The sequence below is a fragment of the Zosterops lateralis genome (assembly GCF_965231275.1).
Source record: "Zosterops lateralis genome assembly, chromosome: 30".
Taxonomy (NCBI): domain Eukaryota; kingdom Metazoa; phylum Chordata; class Aves; order Passeriformes; family Zosteropidae; genus Zosterops; species Zosterops lateralis.
Window position 1 is genome coordinate 2,130,637 of NC_139790.1, and position 18,643 is coordinate 2,149,279.

Genomic DNA, 18,643 nt, shown 5'->3' on the forward strand with positions numbered 1-18,643 from the left:
ATAGGGGTCCCTGCCCCTTTTTAGGGGTACCCATCCTTTTATAAGGGTCCTTTTCCTTTTATGAGGATCCCCCGTCCTCTTATGAGGGTCCCCCGTTCTTTTATGAGGGTTCCCCGTCCCTTTATAAGGATCCCTGTCCTTTTATGAAGGTCCCTTTCCTTTAATGAGGGTCCCCTGTCCCTTTATAAGGATCCCTTTCCTTTAATGAGGGTCCCCCGTTCTTTTATCAGGATCCCTTTCCTTTAATGAGGGTCTCCCGTCCCTTTATAAGGATCCCCGTTCTTTTATGAGGGTGCCCGTCCGTTTATGAGTGTGCCGGCCGTGGCCCAAGGGGCGGTGCGAGCTCTGAGGGCCGTGAGCCGGCACAGGACACCCCGAGGCGACACCCCGGGAGTCCCAGCCGTGCCACCATCGAAACCCCTCCGACCACAGGAGTTTCTAAATCTCCCCTTCCTTCCCCTCAGCTTTCCCCACACGTTTCCCCCTCCGGCAGGCACAAAGCGCTGCCGCCCGCCCGCCCGCCCGCTGTGACACCGCCCGTGGCTCCCAGTGACAGCCGGGGGTCCCACAACCGAATCCCCCCTCAGCGGCAGCGCCACAAGCAGCAGCCGCCCCTCAGCGCAACGTCCCGCCCACCCACCCGCTCCACCCAATCACAGCGCCCCGCCGGAAAGTTTATCCCATCCTATTGATTCACATCCCTGCCAATCATTTTTCCCGCCCGCTGATGTCAGGGGGAGTGGGCGTGGCGAGCGCGGCTTTAAAGGCGGCGGTGTCGGCGCGCGGTCCCAGTGCCCCCCTCAGCCCAGCCCGGCGCGGGCTCCCCTCAGTGTCCCCGGCCCGGGCCGTGTGTCCCCACGGTAACGGCGGATGGAGCTGAGCTGTGCCATGGGGGGCAACGCCGCCGCCCCGCCGGGCCCCGGACCGCCCCCCGCCACCACCACCAGCACCAGCACTGCCGGGCTGAGGGAGGGCGAGGAGTACGAGAGCCTGCCCAGCGGCGCCACGCTCGGCACGCACATGGTGGCCGGGGCCGTGGCCGGGATCATGGAGCACACCGTCATGTACCCCGTGGACTCGGTCAAGGTGCGCGGGGAACCGCCCGGGACAGGCGGGGGATGCTGAGGGGACAGGGAGGAGCGCGCCTGGAGGGCCGGGGGGTGAGGGGAGGTGAGGGGACGGCAGGGTCACAGGGGTTTGGGGTGTAAGGAGTGAAATAGGAGTGTGCAAGGGGTTATTGGGGTGAGAAGTGCTGGGGGTGCAAAGAGCAGGGAAAACAGAAAGGGTGTGGAAAGAGGTTTTGGGGGTGCAAGGTGTTTTTGGGGTGCAAGAGGAGAGTGTGTTGAGGTGTAGGAAGTTCTGGGGTGCCAGGAGGGAGCAGTGTGCAAGAGGTTTTGGGGATGTGACAGGAGAGTGTGCAAGGGGATGTTGGAGTGTGAGAAGTGCTGGGGCTGAGAGGAGGGGAGTGAGCAGAAGGGGTGTGGAATGTGTTTTTGGGGTGCAAGAGGAGAGTGTGTTGAGGTGTAGGAAGTTCTGGGGTGCCAGGAGAGAGGAGTGTGCAAGAGGTTTTGGGGATGTGACAGGAGTGTGCAAGGGGTTGTTGGAGTGTGAGAAGTGATGGGGGTACAAGGAGAGGGGAGAACAGGAGGGGTGTGGAAGGTGTTTTTGGGGTGCAAGGTGTTTTTGGAGTGTAAGAGGAGAGTGTGTTGAGGTGTAGGAAGTTCTGGGGTGCCAGGAGGGAGCAGTGTGCAAGAGGCTTTGGGGGTGCAAGGGGGGAGTGTGAGGGGAGTGTGCAAGGGGATGTTGGAGTGTGAGAAGTGCTGGGGCTGAGAGGAGGGGAGTGAGCAGAAGGGGTGTGGAATGTGTTTTTGGGGTGCAAGAGGAGAGTGTGTTGAGGTGTAGGAAGTTCTGGGGTGCCAGGAGGGAGGAGTGTGCAAGAGATTTTGGGGATGTGACAGGAGAGTGTGCAAGGGGTTGTTGGAGTGTGAGAAGTGATGGGGGTGCAAGGAAGGGATAGAACAGAAGGGGTGTGGAAGGTGTTTTTGGGGTGCAAAGGGTTATTGGGGTGCCAGGAGAGAGAAGAGTGTGCAAGAGGTTTTGGGGGTGTGAGAGGGGAGTGTGCAAGGGGAGTGTGCAGGGGTTGTTGGAGTGTGAGAAGTGCTGGGACTGCGAGGAGGAGAGAGAACAGAAGGGATGTGGAAGAGGTTTTGGGGGTGCAAGGTGTTTTTGGAGTGCAAGAGGAGAGTGTGCAGGGGGTTGTTGGGGTGCAGCAAGTTCTGGGGTGCCAGGAGGGAGGAGTGTGAGAGAGGTGTGTAAGAAGTTCTGGGGGTGCAAGGAAGGGAGAGAACAGAAGGGATGTAGAGGAGGTTTTTGGGGTGCAAGGTGTTTTTGGAGTGCAAAACCTTATTGGGGTGCAAGGAGGGAGGAGTGTGCAAGAGGTTTTGGGGGTGTAAGGGGGGAGTGTGACAGGAGAGTGTGCAAGGAGTTGTTGGAGTGTGAGAAGTGTTGGGGGTGCAAGGAAGGGATAGAACAGAAGGTGTGAAAGGTGTTTTTGGGGTGCAAAGGGTTATTGGGGTGCCAGGAGAGGGAAGAGTGTGCAAGAGGTTTTGGGGGTGCAAGGGGGGAGTGAGAGAGGGGAGTGTGCAAGGGGTTGTTGGAATCTGAGAAGTGCTGGGGGTGCAAGGAGGGGAGAGAACAGAAGGGATGTGCAAGAGGTTATTGGAGTGCAGGAAGCTTTGAGGTGCCAGGAGAGAGGAGTGTGTAAGAGGTTTTGGGGATGCAAAGAAGTGCTGGGAGTGGGAGGTTTTTTTGGGGCTCAAGGGAGGAGTGTGAGAGAGGAGTGTGCAAGGAGTTGTCACAGTGTCAGAAGTGCTGGGGGTGTGAGGAAGGGATAGAACAGAAGGGGTGTGCAAGAGGTTTTGGGGTGTAAAAGGGGGGTGTGCAGGGCATTATTGGGGTGCAGGGAGAGGGGAGTGTAACAGGTGTGTGAGGAGTTATCAGAGTGCAAGAAGTGCTGGGGTATAAGGTTTTTTTTTTTTGGGGTGCAAGGGGGGAGTGTGAGAGGAGTTGTCACAGTGCAAGGAGTGCTGGGAGTGCAAGGAAGGGACAGAACAGAAGGGGTGTGTTAGAGATTTTGGGGCTGCAAGAAGAGGGGAATGTAAAAGGTGTGCAAGGGGCTGTCAGAGTGTGAGAAGTGCTGGGGTGTGAGGATTTTTTGGGGTGCAAGGGGCTGTCAGAGTGTGAGAAGTGCTGGGAGTGCAAGGAAGGGACAGAACAGAAGGGGTGTGCAAGAGGTTTGGGGGTGCAGAAAGAGGGGAGGGGTAAAGGGTGTGCAAGGAGCTGTTGGGGTGTAAAGGGGAAATGTGTGAGCAGTTTTTGGGGTGAAAAGTGGCGATTCAAGGGGTTGTTGGGGTGTAAAGGAGGAAAATCTGCAATAAATGGGGTGTGTGAGGAAGGTGGGGAGTGTGTAAGGAATTTTGGGATGCAAACAGGCAAAGAGCCCTTGGAATGTTTTGGGAAAACACCCAGGGGATGTTGGGGTGCTCGGGGCTCCCAGGATGGGGCAGATCCCCCAGGTGTCACCCCAAACCCCCATCCCCAGCCCTGGGGGAGCTTTGCCCACCCAAAGGTGCTGTGCTGGTGCTGCTCCTGGCCTGGGATTGATCAAAAACTCCCCAAAATTCCCCTCCTGGAGCCTCAGGAGGGAAAAGCTGCTGCTGTGTCCACTCTGGGATGGGCTGAGTGGCACAAACATGGACTTTTTGGGGTTCAGGATGTGTGAGGAGGGGATTCCTGCTGGATTTTGGAGCTGCTGATGCTCAAACACACTCAGGAAAAGGTTTCCCATCCCTGAAGGATGTTTTCTCCCACTTTGCTGCTGTGGGGCCTTGAAGAGAAAAAGCAAAGCTGGGAAAAGCCCAACTCCCTCCTCGGATGAATCACCAGATGTTGCAATCCCTTCTCCTTTTCATGCAGGGACTCCCTGAAAGAGCAGAAAGAGCAGGAGGAGAGGGAATGTTTTGCTTTCTCCAGGTCCTGCCAGTGTGATAAGGAAATATTCCCTGTTTTTATTTTTATTTTTTTTTTTTTTGTTCTATTTTCACTCTGGATCAGTCCCTGCTGCACCTGGCTGGTAGATTTAGGATGTCTCACTTTGAGTTTGGGGTTAATGCCCACCTTGAGCCTCGGGCACCAACAAATGAGGCATTTTATGCCCAGTCATGGCTGGGTGGGTGTTGTCCCTGCGGAATTCTGGAGCTGTTCCCTCCAGAGGGCATTTCCTCCGGGCCAGAAATGAAAGTGGTGCCCGGCTTGGCTTCCCGGAGTGGGAGGTGCTTTGGAGAGAGGAAAGAAAAAAAAAAAAAAATAAATAAAGAATTCCCTGAGTTGTGTGACTTTCCCTGGCTGCTGCAGGGCCGGGGCTGATAATCCCAGCTCAGGCCAGAGCCTGGAAGGGCTGGGAGAGGGGGAAATGCTGGAGAAACCCCAGATGGGATTATCCAGAGCCTGGAAAGGCTGGGAGAGGGGGAAAGGCTGGAGAAACCCCAGATGGGATTATCCAGAGCCTGGAAGGGCTGGGAGAGGGGGAAAGGCTGGAGAAACCCCAGGTTGGGATTATCCAGAGCCTGGGAGGGCTGGGAGAGGGGGAAATGCTGGAGTGGAGGAGCCCCAGATGGGATTATCCAGAGCCTGGAAGGGCTGGGAGAGGGGGAAATGCTGGAGAAACCCCAGATGGGATTATCCAGAGCCTGGAAGGGCTGGGAGAGGGGGAAAGGCTGGAGAAACCCCAGATGGGATTATCCAGAGCCTGGAAGGGCTGGGAGAGGGGGAAAGGCTGTGCTGTGTGTGCTCAGGGCAGGGAAATCCTGAGCTCTGGGCTGGGGTCTGCTCCTGCCTCGGGCTGTTCCACCTGTCTGCTGGGGGGAAAGGTGATAACTTGACCCAAAAATGGGATTTTTGATCCCTAAAAAAGCTTTATTTTGGTGTAATCCAGTAACAACTCAGTTCCTAAGACCAGCTTCCACTTTATTGTGAGAGAGGGAGCAAATTCCTATAGAAAAGGAGCAGAGCTTTTCTTCCATGGGATTTGCACTCGTTGCTCTTCCACCTGTCTGTTCCGGGAAAAGGTGACAACTGACCCAAAAATGGGATTTTTGATCCCTAAAAAGCTTTATTTTGGTGTAATCCAGTAACAACTCAGTTCCTAAGACCAGCTTCCACTTTATTGTGAGAGAGGGAGCAAATTCCTATAGAAAAGGAGCAGAGCTTTTCTTCCATGGGATTTGCACTCGTTGCTCTTCCACCTGTCTGTTCCGGGAAAAGGTGACAACTGACCCAAAAATGGGATTTTCTGATCCCTAAAAAGCTTTATTTTGGTGTAATCCAGTAACAACTCAGTTCCTAAGAGCAGCTCTTCCACTTTATTGTGAGAACACTTTCTGTTCCTATAGAAAAAGGAGCAAAGCTTTTCCTCTCTGGGATTTGCACTCGCTGCTGTTCCACCTGTCTGCTGGGGGGAAAGGTGACAACTGACCCAAAAATGGGATTTTTTTGATCCCTAAAAAGGTTTATTATGTTTTGGTGGGTGTAATTTAGTAACAACTCAGCTCCTAGGAGCAGCTTCCACTTTATTGTGGGAGAGGAAGCAAATTCCTATAGAAAAGGAGTAGAGCTTTTCCTCCATGGGATTTGCACTCGCTGCTCTTCCACCTGTCTGTTCCGGGAAAAGGTGACAACTGACCCAAAAATGGGATTTTTTGATCCCTAAAAAGCTTTATTTTGGTGTAATCCAGTAAAAACTCACCTCCTAAGAGCAGCTCTTCCAACTTTATCCCCACGTTCCTACAGAAAAAGGAGCAAAGCTTTTCCCCGGTGGGATTTTCTGGCTCCCCGGTGGGATTTTCTGGCTCCTCGGTGGGATTTTCTGGCTCCCCGGTGGGATTTTCTGGCTCCCCGGTGGGATTTCTGGACTCTCAGTGGGATTTTCTGGCTCCCCGGTGGGATTTTCTGGACTCTCAGTGGGATTTTCTGGACTCTCAGTGGGATTTTCTGGCTCCCCGGTGGGATTTCTGGACTCTCAGTGGGATTTTCTGGCTCCCCGGTGGGATTTCTGGACTCTCAGTGGGATTTTCTGGACTCTCAGTGGGATTTTCTGGCTCCCCGGTGGGATTTTCTGGCTCCCCGGTGGGATTTTCTGGGTCTCCAGTGGGATTTCTGGATCCTCAGTGGGATTTCCTGGCTCAGAGCTCCAGGCTGAGGGAGCTCAGGGTTTTTCTGCAGAGCACCTGGGCAGCTCCTGCTGGGAGGGAAATCTCTGGGTCCCAGCGAGTCATTTCCTCCCCAAAGAGAAACTGAAAATGTCCTAATTTGGGAATTGTTTGCTGTGGGCACTTGCACAACCCCTGAACTCGGGGTTATGGCAATCCCAGAGGGGTTTGGGGTGGGAAAAGACCTTAAATCCCCCAGGGGCACCTCCCACTGTCCCAGGGGGATCCTTGGACATTTCCAGGGATCCAGGGGCAGCCACAGCAAATCTGGGAATTCCAGCCCAGCCCCTCTCCCAATATTTCTTCTCAAAATCCCATCGAAACCTGGAATGGTTTGGGTTGGAGGGACCTCAAAGCCCATCCAGTCCCACCACAGGACTTTCAGGTGGCTCCAGCCTGGCCTTGGGCATTTCCAGGGATCCAGGGGCAGCCACAGCAAATCTGGGAATTCCATCCCAGCCAGAAATTCCTTCTCAAAATCCCACCCCAATCTCCCCTTTCCCAGTGTGAATCCATTCCCTGTGTCCTGTCCCTCCAGCCCCTCCTGCCCAGCACATTCCCAGTGTCCAGGGCTGTTCCTGCAGCCCCCACAGAGGGATGGGAAAACAAAATCAAAGAATCCTGGAATGGTTTGGGTTGGGAGGGACCTGAAATCCCATCAGTGTCACCTTTGCCATGGGCAGGGACACCTCCCACTGTCCCAGGCTGCTCCAACCTCTCCTTGGACATTCCAGGGATCCAGGGGCAGCCACAGCAAATCTGGGAATTCCATCCCAGCCAGGAATGGAATTCCTTCCCTTTCCTTCTTCCTTTCCTTCTTCCTTTCCTTTCCTTTCCTTTCCTTTCCTTTCCTTTCCTTTCCTTTCCTTTCCTTTCCTTTCCTTTCCTTTCCTTTCCTTTCCTTTCCTTTCCTTTCCTTTCCTTTCCTTTCCTTTCCTTTCCTTTCCTTTCCTTTCCTTTCCTTTCCTTTCCTTTCCTTTCCTTTCCTTTCCTTTCCTTTCCTTTCCTTTCCTTTCCTTTCCTTTCCTTTCCTTTCCTTTCCTTTCCTTTCCTTTCCTTTCCTTTCCTTTCCTTTCCTTTCCTTTCCTTTCCTTTCCTTTCCTTTCCTTTCCTTCTTTCCTTTCCTTTCCTTTCCTTCTTATTTTATTTTAATTTTATTTTATTTTTTTTATTTTTCTACCCAACCTGCAACCAGAACAACCCATAGCTGCCTGTGGCTGTCCCTGCTCTTCTCCCTTATGCAAGAGGATTAATTTCAGGGGTGGAGGAGGAATTTCTGGGCTGTTTATCAGGGTGAGGCTGCAGGAGGTGCTGCTGGCCCCGATAGGTGAGAGGGGCTGGGGCAGGGCCCGGCCTGGGGAAATTCATCTCCTCAGCCCCTGATAAAGCTCAGCTCCCTCACCTCGAGCAGGGCTGCTCTGGGTTTGGTTATTTCTTGTCCTTCGAAATTCTGATTGTTCTTTGGGCACGTTGTGCTGTTAAATCCAGGTTTTGGTTATTCCTTGTCCTCTTAAATCCATGTTTTGGTTATTCCTTGGGCAGTTCATGCTGTTAAATCCAGGTTTTGATTGTTCCTTGGGCAGTTTGTCCTTTTAAATCCAGGTTTTGGTTATTGCTTGGGCAGTTTGTCATCCTAAATCTTGATTTTGGTTATTCCTTGGGCAGTTTGTCCTTTTAAATCCAGGTTTTGGTTATTCCTTGGGCAGTTTGTCCTTTTAAATCCTGATTTTTGTTATTCCTTGGGCAGTTTGTCCTTTTAAATCCTGATTTTTGTTATTCCTTGGGCAATTTGTGCTGTTAAATCCTGGGTTTGGTTATTCCTTGGGCAGGTCATGGTGTTAAATCCTGATTTCAGTTATTTCTTGGGCACTTTGTCCTCCTAAATTCTGATTTTTGTTATTCTTTGAGCACTTTGTCCTCCTAAATCCTGGTATTTGTTATTCTTTGGGCAGTTCATGCTGTTAAATCCAGGTTTTGGTTATTCCTTGGGCTGGTTTTATCTCCTCCTTAGGCTACTAGTCCTGGTTTTATCTGCTCCTTGGGCTGTTAATCCTATTTTACCCAGGTTTTGGTTATTCCTTGGGCTGTTAATCTTGGTTTTATCTCCTCCTTGGCCTGTTAATCCTGTTAAATCCTGCTTTTGGTTATTCTTGGGTTGTTAATCCTGTTTTACCCAGGTTTTGGTCATTCTTTGGGTTGTTAATCCTGGTTTTATCTGTACCTTGGCCTGTTAATCCTGTTTTACCCAGGTTTTGGTTATTCCTTGGGTTGTTTATCCTGTTTTACCCAGGTTTTGGTTATTCCTTGGGTTGTTTATCCTGTTTTACCCAGGTTTTGGTTATTCCTTGGCCTGTTAATCCTGTTTTACCCAGGTTTTGGTTACTCCTTGGGCAGTTAGCCCTGGTTTTATCTGCTCCTTGGGCAGTTAATCCTGGTTTTATCTGCTCCTTGGGCAGTTAGCCCTGGTTTTATCTCCTCCTCGGGCTGCCAGTCCAGTTTTACCCACAGGCGATGGGTGGCTGATGCAAACTGCAGCCTCTCTGGGCTCCTCTGGGCCGTGGGGTGAGTTTTGAACCCTTTCAGAGCACCAAATAAAGAAGAAATTCCATTTATCCACTCTCATACCCATCTCACTGCCCTTTTCCATGGAAAGCTGCCAAGCTGGAGCAGCAGGGCCTCTGTAAATTGATTTTTCTTGAGGTCCTGACAGGTACAGGAGGTTCTGTTCCATCACATTGGGGTGAAATTGGGAAAAACTGGATGGAAATCCTTGGTTTGCACATTGATCCTGCATATAAATTATCACCTGCTGCTCCCAGGGATAAACTGGGAATTCCCTTCTGGGAATTTGTTCCCACTTTTCCTTTGGGAACTGTCCTGAGCTGCAGGAGAGACGAGCTGGGGCAGAGTCGGGGTGTTGAAAATTAATTACAACCTTCCCTGGACTTCTTCACCCAGCAGCCTCATTCCTTGGGCTTCCCATGGATAAAATAAAGCAGAGGTTGCTTTCCTTGGATAAAATAAAGGAGAGGTCACATTTCCATGGATAAAATAAAGGAGAGGTCACATTTCCCTTCAGGAGCAGCCTCATTCCTTGGGCTTTCCATGGATAAAATAAAGCAGAGGTTGCTTTCCTTGGATAAAATAAAGGAGAGGTCACATTTCCCTTCAGGAACAGTTTCATTCTTGGACTTTCCATGGATAAAATAGAGCAAAATTCACATTTCCCTCCAGGAGCAGCCTGGGTATCACAGCAGGAGCATGAACAAGATAAATTTAAAAAACCCAGAATAACTCAGGGGCTGAACCAACCCCTCAATGATGATCTCAGGACTGTGCTGAGCTCCAGGATTAGTTCTCTGAGGTGTAACCATGGTCTGTGCTCTGTTGCAGACACGGATGCAGAGCCTGACCCCAAAGCTTCATCTTTGGGCTTTCCATGGATAAAATAAAGCAGAATTCACATTTCTCTCCAGGAGCAGACTGGGTATCACAGCGGGAGTGTGAACTCCATCCAACAACATAAATTAAAAAAACCCAGAATAACTCAGGGGCTGAATTGAGCCCTCAACCACCTCAGGATTGCACTGAACCCTGGGATTATTTTTTTAAAATTTTTTTAGGTGTGTCTGAGGTGTAACCAGGGGCTGTGCTCTGTTGCAGACACGGATGCAGAGCCTGAGCCCAAAGCCTCATCCTTGGGCTTTCCATGGATAAAATAAAGCAGAATTCACATTTCTCTCCAGGAGCAGCCTGGGTATCACAGCGGGAGTGTGAACTCCATCCAACAACATAAATTAAAAAAACCCAGAATAAATCAAGGACTGAATTGAGCCCTCAACAACCTCAGGATTTTACTGAGCTCTGAGATTCATTTCCTCAGGTGTGTCTGAGGTGTAACCAGGGGCTGTGCTCTGTTGCAGACACGGATGCAGAGCCCGACCCCAAAGCCCAGTGCAGGAGCGATTTCCCTCCAGCACCAGCCTCACCTTTGGGCTTTCCATGGATAAAATAAAGCATTTCCCTCCAGCAGCAGCCTGGGTGTCACAGCAGGAGCATGAACAAGATAAACTTAAAAAACTCAGAATAACTCAGGGGCTGAATTGAGCCCTCAATAACCTCAGGATTTTACTGAGCTCTGGGATTAGTCTCCTCAGGTGTGTCTGAGGTGTAACCACGGTCTGTGCTCTGTTGCAGACACGGATGCAGAGCCTGAGCCCAAAGCCTCATCTTTGGGCTTTCCATGGATAAAATAAAGCATTTCCCTCCTGCAGCAGCCTGGGTGTCACAGCAGGAGCATGAACAAGATAAACTTAAAAAACTCAGAATAACTCAGGGGCTGAATTGAGCCCTCAACGACCTCAGGATTTTACTGAGCTCTGGGATTAGTCTCCTCAGGTGTGTCTGAGGTGTAACCACGGTCTGTGCTCTGTTGCAGACGCGGATGCAGAGCCTGCAGCCCGACCCCAAGGCCCAGTACCGGGGTGTGTACGAGGCCCTGAGGAGGATGGTGCTCACCGAGGGGCTCTGGAGGCCCCTGCGAGGGATCAATGTCACCGTGCTGGGGGCCGGCCCTGCCCACGCCCTGTACTTCGCCTGCTACGAGAAAATGAAAAAGTCTCTCAGTGATGTTTTCCAGCAGGGAGGAAACAGCCACTTGGCCAATGGTATTTTTTTTTTTTTTTAAATAATAATTTTAAAATTATTAACCTGGGTTTCCCCCCCTTCTCGCTCAACCTGACGCCTCTCCCAGTCTAAATTCTTATTTAATATCAAATTATCATCAATTTAGTGGGCAGAAGGTGTTGAGGTGTTTCATTTATTCATGTATTACCATGGAGTCCTTAAAGTTGGGAAAGATCTTCAGGGTCAAGTCCCACCTTTGAAGGTGGCACCTTAAAGGTGGGATTTTATATTGATGGCATCACCTCAGCCTCTGCAGGTTTGAGTTCAGGAGTGTGGAGTGCTCTCCATCCTTTAATTTTTAGCAAGAATAATTCACTTTTAAACCCTGAAATAGCAGCAGAATCCCTGGGATTGAGCAGCCAGGGCTTCACCAAAGAGATTTAATTTTTAACAGGAATATTTCACTTTGAAACCCTGGGATTGAGCAGCCAGGGCTTTACCAAAGGGATTTTTCTCGAAATTTAATTTTTAACAGAAATATTCCACTTTTAAACCCTGGGATTAAGCACCCAGGCCTTCACCAAAGGCTTTATGCTGGAGATTCCCATGTTTTTTCTGGGATGTGCTGGCAGGAACCCGCCACAGGCTCCCAGCACTCAGCAAAGGGATTTTCCCCCTTCTCCCTGCTGTTTTTTGCTGGGAACACATTCCTGAGCTTTGCCTTTCAAGCACCTACAGGCCCCTGGTGCCAGCAGGAAAAGCAGAACCGCCGCTCGGTGAGAAATGACCAAAAAGCCACTGGGGCAGGAGGGAATTATTTGGGAATTTGGGAACCAACATCAAAGGGAAAAGGAGTGTCTGGGGAGGCTGAGCCCGGGATGGGTCAGGGCTGGCCGGGTTTGGCACTGAGCAAAGGGATGACAATCCCTCATTTGTGGCCGTGCCCCGGGCAGGGCAAACATTGCTCACGGCTCCCCGCGGCGCCGGCCACGTCTGGGGAGAGGTTTGGGGATTGGGAATTGGGAATTGGGGCTGGGAGAGGATTTGGGGTGATCTCTCAAGGTGGGTTTAGTGCCCTGGGGGGGTTTGGGGTGGGAGTTGGGTGTTGGCTCAGTGTGGAGGGGAATCTCCTGTGGATGGGATCCCCATGGATGGAGTTCTCCTATGGATGGGATCCAGCATGGATGGATTCCCTCATGGATGGAGTTCCCCTATGGATGAAGTCCCTCAATGGATGGGATTCCCCCATGGATGGAGTTCTCCTATGGATGGGGTCCAGTATGGATAGATTCCCCTATAGATGGAGTCCCCCTATGGATGGGGTCCCCCAATGGATGGGATTCCCCATTGATGGACTCCCCCATGGATGGGATTCCCTTATGGATGGAGCCCCCTATGGATGGGATTCCCCCATTGATGGATTCCCCATGGATGAAGCCCCCTCTGCATGGATTCTCACATGGATGGATCGTCCATGGATGGAATCCCCTATAGATTTATTCCCCATGGATGAAGCCCTCCCTGGATGGGATCCTCCTGGGTGGATTATGGATTTCCCTGGGTGGATCCCTCAGATGGATCATGGATTCCCCTGGGTGGATGATGGGATCCCCCTGGGTGGGATTCCCCTGGGTGGATTATGGATTCCCCCTGGGTGGATTATGGATCCCTGTGTGTGGATTATGGACCCCCATGGGTGGATCATGGATCCCTCTGGATGGGATCCCCCTGGGTGGATTGTGGATCCCCCTGGATGGATCCCCCTGGGTGGATTGTGGGTCCTCCTGGGTGAATCCCCCTGGGTGGGTCCTCCTGAGTGGATCCCCATGGATGGGATCCTCCTGGGTGTATTATGGATCTCCTTGGACCCCCCTGCCTGGATTATGGATCCCCTATGGGATCCCACTGGGTGGATTATGGATCCCCTGGGTGGATTATTGATCCCCAGTGAGGATCCTCTGTGTGGATCCCCGTGTGTCAGCCCAGCCCAGCCCAGCCTGCAGATCCGTGTGCTGCTCTCTCAGGGCTGCCCTTGCCTTTCAGGCATTGCCGGGAGCGTGGCCACGCTGCTCCACGACGCCGTGATGAATCCTGCCGAAGGTAATCCTGGGATCCTTCCCTGCCCTGCCCACATCCATCCAGGATAATAAACCCCTCCTGCTCTGCTCCCTTGGGAAGGACAGGGATCCAAATCCAGGGCTGTCCCCAGCTCAGGGACCTCCAAACCCACCAAACCCTCATTGTCTCATTGTCCCTTGGGGAGAGGGAGAGCAGCCAGGGGGTTTATCCCTGATCTTTGTGGGGACTTGTGACTTCCCAGGGGAGGTGTCCCCCTTGGCTGGTGTCCCCTTGGTGGTGTCCCCTTACTGGTGTCCCCTTGCCTGGTGTCCTGTTTATTGTGACCACTCTGCTGCTCCTTGGGGCAGTGGTTGTGGTTTCCTCACACCTGTCCTGGTCCTGGGGTCACTCTGGGGGCTCTGTCATCATGCCAGACCCCACACTGTCCTGGCCCTGGGGTCACTCTGGGGGCTGTGCCACCACGCCAGACCTCACACTGAGCACTGTCCCCACACCTGCCCTGGGGCTGTGCCACCATGCCAGACCCCGCACACTGAGCCGTGTCCCCTCCCTGTCCCCTGGCCCTGGGGTCAGTCTGGGGTTTGTGCCACACACCAGACCCCACACACTGAGCCGTGTCCCCTCCTGTCCCCGGCTGTCCCCTGTCCCTGGGGTCACTCTGGGGTCTGTACCACCACACCAGACCCCCCAGACTGAGCCATGTCCCCTCCCTGTCCCCGGCTGTCCCCTGGCTGTGTGACCCTACACTGAGCCGTGTCCCCCGCTGTCCCCTGGCCCTGGGGGTCACTCTGGGGTCTGTACCACCACACCAGACCCCACACTGAGCTGTTTACCCACCCTGTCCCTGGGGTCAGTCTGGGGTTTGTACCACCCCACCAGACCCCCCACACTGATAAACGGTCCCCCCCTGTCCCTGGCTGTCCCCTGGCCCTGGGGTCAGTCTGGGGTCTGTACCACCCCACCAGACCCCACACACTGATAAACGGTCCCCCCTGTCCCCGGCTGTCCCCGGCAGTGGTGAAGCAGCGCCTGCAGATGTTCAACTCCCCGTACTCGTCGGTGCTGGGCTGCGTGCGGACGGTGCACAGGACCGAGGGCTTGGGGGCCTTCTACCGCAGCTACACCACGCAGCTGACCATGAACGTGCCCTTCCAGGCCATCCACTTCATCACCTACGAGCTGCTGCAGGAGCACCTCAACCCCCAGCGCCTCTACAACCCCGGCTCGCACATCGTGGCCGGAGCCGTGGCCGGAGCCGTGGCCGCCGCGGCCACCACGCCGCTGGACGTGGTCAAGACTCTGCTCAACACTCAGGAGAACACGGCCCTGAGCTCCCTCAACATCAGGGGCCACCTGTCGGGCATGGTCAATGCTTTCAGCACTGTTTATCAGCTGGGAGGGCTGCCTGGATTTTTTAAAGGAGTCCAAGCTCGGGTGATTTATCAGATGCCCTCCACGGCCATCGCCTGGTCGGTCTATGAGTTCTTCAAGTATTTCCTCACCAAGCACACGCTGGAGAAGAGACCCTCGTCATGAGGAGAGGGGTGGGGATGGCCCTGGTGGATTTGTGGCTCCACGTCTCCCTGCCTGGGGGTTACTGGTCACTGAGTGTCCTCAGGGGTTCCTGGTCACTGAGTGTCCCCATGGAATTCCTGGTCATTGAGTGTCCCCAGGGATTTCTGGTCATTGAGTGTCCTCAGGGAATTCTTGGTCATTGAGTGTCCTCAGAGATTTCTGGTCATTGAGTGTCCCCATGGAATTCCTGGTCATTGAGTGACCCCAGGGATTTCTGGTCGTTGTGTGCCCCCACATGGAGTTCCTGGTCATTGATTGTCCTCAGAGATTTCTGGTCATTGAGTGTCCCCATGGAATTCCTGGTCATTGAGTGTCCTCAGAGATTTCTGGTCATTGATTGTCCCCATAGAATTCATCGTCATCGAGTGTCCCCAGAGATCTCTGGTCATTGAGTGTCCTCAGGGGTTCCTGGTCATTGAGTGTCCTCAGAGATCTCTGGTCGTTGTGTGCCCCCACATGGAGTTCCTGGTAATTGAGTGTCCCCAGGGATTTCTGGTCATGGAGTGTCCCCATGGAATTCATGGTCATTGAGTGTCCCCAGGGATTCCCATGGTGCTCTCCAGGGATTCCTGGTCACTCTGAGCCCTGGGATTCCTGGTCACTCAGTGCTCTCAGGTATTCCCATGGTGGTCCACATGGGATTCTTGGTCACTCAGTGTCCCCAGGGCTTCCCATGGTTCTTGGGCACTGAGTGTTCCCATGGGATTCCTGGTCACTGAATGTCTCCAAGGGTTTTGGGGATTCCCAGTCACTCAGCGTCCCCAAGGGATTCCTGATCACTCTGAGCCCTGGAATTCCCGGTTGCTGAATGTCCCCAAAGGATTCCTGGTCACTCAGTGCCCTCAGGGATTTCTGGTCACTCTGTGTCACTCTGGTCACTCAGAATCCCCAGGAATTCCCAGTCATTGAGTGTCCCCAAGGATTCCCTGGTGCTCTCCAGGGATTCCCTGTCACTGAGTGTCCCCAAGGAATTCCTGGTCACTCAGTATCCCCGAGGATTTCCATGGTGCTCCTCAGGAATTCCTGGTCCCTCTGAGCCCTGGGATTTCTGGTCACTGTGTGTCCCCAAGGAATTCCTGGTCACTCATTGTCCCCAAGGAATTCCTGATCACTCAGTGTCCCATTGAATTCCTGGTCACTCATTGTCCCCATGGAATTCCTGGTCACTTTGTCCCCTGGAATTCCTGGTCACTCATTGTCCCCAAGGAATTCCTGGTCACTCATTGTCCCCAAGGAATTCCTGGTCACTCATTGTCCCCATGGAATTCCTGGTCACTGAGTGTCCCCAAGGAATTCCTGGTCACTTTGTCCCCAAGGAATTCCTGGTCACTTTGTCCCCATGGAATTCCTGGTCACTCATTGTCCCCCAGGAATTCCTGGTCACTTTGTCCCCAAGGAATTCCTGGTCACTCATTGTCCCCAAGGAATTCCTGGTCACTTTGTCCCCAAGGAATTCCTGGTCACTTTGTCCCCATGGAATTCCTGGTCACTCATTGTCCCCCAGGAATTCCTGGTCACTCATTGTCCCCAAGGAATTCCTGGTCACTCATTATCCCCAAGGAATTCCTGGTCACTTTGTCCCCAAGGAATTCCTGGTCACTCATTGTCCCCAAGGAATTCCTGGTCACTTTGTCCCCATGGAATTCCTGTTGTCCCCAGGACCCCCATGGTGCTCCCTTCCCTTCCTTAAACACCAACAACAAGAAAAAAAAAAAATAGTTTATACAGACTTTTATATTAATATATATATATATAGATATATTTAATAACTTTATTTTTGCAGCAGCGACATTGCAAACTGCTCCTTTTTTTTTTTTTCTGGGAAATAAGATAAAAAGCTGAAGTTTACTCCTTATTGAAGGTTTAGGTTTATTCAACCTAAACTTGGGGTTGTTTTTTTTTTTGGGGGGGGTGTGTATTTTGGTTTTATTTTTTTTTTTTAACAGCAAAGAAACAAAAAAAATGAAAGTCCTGGCACAGAAATTAATTTTTATATAAATATAAAATAGCTGGATAATGTTTATCCTTTATTTTTCTATGTAGGCAGTTGGGTGTGGGTTTTTTAAAAATGCTTTTTTTACAGCTGGCTGCAAAAGCTGTTTAAAAAAAGGGCTCAGGTCTTTCCTCCTGTGTAAGGGAGACCCAAAAAATCATCGATTTTATGGCCAGATTGGCTTTAATTCCCCAATTAATGAAATCCAGGTGGTGGCCTGGCTCCTCCTCTGGGTCTCAAGGTACTTGAGGGGACAAGAAATGGGAAAAACCTTGGGAAAAATTATCCCAAAAATCCCTTTATGGGGGAGAAAAGGGGGAAAAAATCAATTCCATTTATTTTTTTCCTTCACTCTGGAAAACGTGGATTTTTAACCCAAGATTATTTTGCAGTTTAAAACTTGCTAAAGGTACTTTTTTATATTTTTTTTCCTCCCTGGAGCCCCTGATCCCATTCCAGGATTCCCAGCTCCCAGAAAAGGGAGTTTTGCAGTTTACAGAGTCCCTGGCAGCTCCAAAACAGCCCCAAATCCTTGGAAAAAACCAAAATTTTCTGGGAAAATCCCAGTGCAGATCCAAAGGCACCTCCCAGGCCGGGATTGGGGAGAAACTGCTGCTCATCCCTGGCCAGGAGGGACAAAAATCCCACCTGAGTGGGAAAAATCCAAGTTTAGAGAGAAAATCCTGACCTGGAGAGAGAAAAATCCCAACCTGGAGAGAGAAAATCCCAGTTTAGAGAGAAAATCCTGACCTGGAGAGGGAAATCCTGTCCTGAACAGGAAAAATTCCGACCTGGAGAGGGAAAATCTCAACCTGGAGAGGAAAAAATCAACCTGGGGAAGCTCCTCCTCCTCTGAGTTTGGTTTTTTGGGATCCTGGATGTGAAAATTCCAGTTCCAGGGTCCATTTCCCATTTGAATCCAGGGATAAATTCCACCCCAAATTCCATCTTTTTCCCCCTCCCTTGGAAGAGCAGGAGCCCAGGAGGGATTTTTGGGATCCTGGATGTGAAAATTCTCTCCTGAGAGGAGAGAAATCCTTTATGGGAAAAGGAAAATCCTTTATGGGAAACCAAAAATTCATTCTGAGAGGAGGAAAATCTATTCTGGGAAAATAAAAATTCATTCTGGGAGGAAGAAAATCCTTTATGGGAAAACAAAAATTTATTCTGGGAGGATGGAAATCCCTCTGGGAAAAGGAAAATCCTTTATGGGAGGAAAGAAATCCTTTATGGGAAAATAAAAAATTCATTCTGAGAGGAGGAAAATCCATTCTGGGAAAATAAAAATCCATTATGGGAAAAGGAAAACTCATTTTGAGAGTAGAAAAATCCTTTACGAGAAAAAGAAAATTGTTTATGGAAAAAACGAAAATCCATTATGGGAAAAGGAAAAATTCATCCTGAGAGGAGGAAAATCCTTTATGGGAAAATAAAAATTCATTCTGGGAAAATGAAAATCCTTTTTGGGAAAAGGAAAATCCTTTATGGGAAAAGGAAAACCCCCTGGATCCCACAGCCCCAGCCCAGCTCTCTCCCCTCCAGGGGTTTCACCTGCAGCTGGAACATCCCAAATCCCCAATTTCCCAAATTCCCAATTTCCCAAATCCCCAAATTCCCAATTTCCCAAATTCCCAATTTCCCAAATCCCCAAATTCCCAGTTTCCCAAATTCCCCAAATCCCCAATTTCCCAATTTCCCAAATCCCCAATTTCCCAATTTCCCAATTTCCCAAATCCCCAATTTCCCAATTTCCCAATTTCCCAAATTCCCAAATCCCAAATTCCCAAATCCCCACCTGCTGCTGCTGGATCTGCAGGGAAAATCCCAAATCCCCAAATCCCAAAAATCCTTCCCAGGTTTGCCCTGGGGGGTTGTGCTGCAATTCTGACCCCAAATCCTTCATTTAATCCCATTTCTGACCCCAAATCTTCGATTTTATCTGGTCTCTGACCCCAAATTCTTGATTTTAACCTCATTTCTGGCCAAAATCCTTGATTTTAATCCCATTTCTGACCAAAATCCTTAATTTTAGCCCCATTTCTGACCCCAAATCCTTGATTTAATCCCATTTCTCACCCCAAATTCTTGATTTTAATCCCATTTC

General features: G+C 51.1%; 1 protein-coding gene and 1 long non-coding RNA gene across 3 annotated transcripts; both read left to right on the forward strand.

The window, feature by feature from the left end:
• The first annotated feature begins 803 nt into the window (after positions 1–803).
• On the forward strand, positions 804–15,099 carry SLC25A37 (solute carrier family 25 member 37). 2 transcript variants are annotated; one of them, XR_014591990.1, is made up of 5 exons: positions 804–1,086; positions 10,705–10,933; positions 12,936–12,992; positions 13,987–14,885; positions 14,940–15,029. XR_014591990.1 is itself a non-coding variant. In XM_083880383.1 (4 exons), the coding sequence occupies exons 1-4, from the start codon at positions 871–873 to the stop codon at positions 14,505–14,507; spliced, it is 1,023 nt and encodes a 340-aa protein (XP_083736509.1). In that variant the 5' UTR covers positions 804–870; the 3' UTR covers positions 14,508–15,099. The 2 variants fall into 2 exon arrangements, 1 of the variants encoding a protein (XP_083736509.1); XM_083880383.1 differs by having other exon boundaries at positions 13,987–15,099.
• Positions 15,100–16,039: 940 nt separating this feature from the next.
• On the forward strand, positions 16,040–17,753 carry LOC310920419. Its single transcript, XR_014591993.1, has 2 exons — positions 16,040–16,151; positions 16,206–17,753. It is a non-coding gene; the product is annotated as an uncharacterized lncRNA (long non-coding RNA).
• The last annotated feature ends 890 nt before the right edge of the window (positions 17,754–18,643 follow it).

What these genes read in the sequence shown, in the direction of transcription:
- SLC25A37 (XM_083880383.1), top strand. Translation starts at nt 871, where the DNA reads ATGGAGCTGAGCTGTGCCATGGGGGGCAACGCCGCCGCCCCGCCGGGC. An exon ending in ACCCCGTGGACTCGGTCAAG is followed by an intron (nt 1,087 to 10,704) that starts GTGCGCGGGGAA and finishes GCTCTGTTGCAG; the next exon opens with ACGCGGATGCAGAGCCTGCA. An exon ending in AAACAGCCACTTGGCCAATG is followed by an intron (nt 10,934 to 12,935) that starts GTATTTTTTTTT and finishes CTTGCCTTTCAG; the next exon opens with GCATTGCCGGGAGCGTGGCC.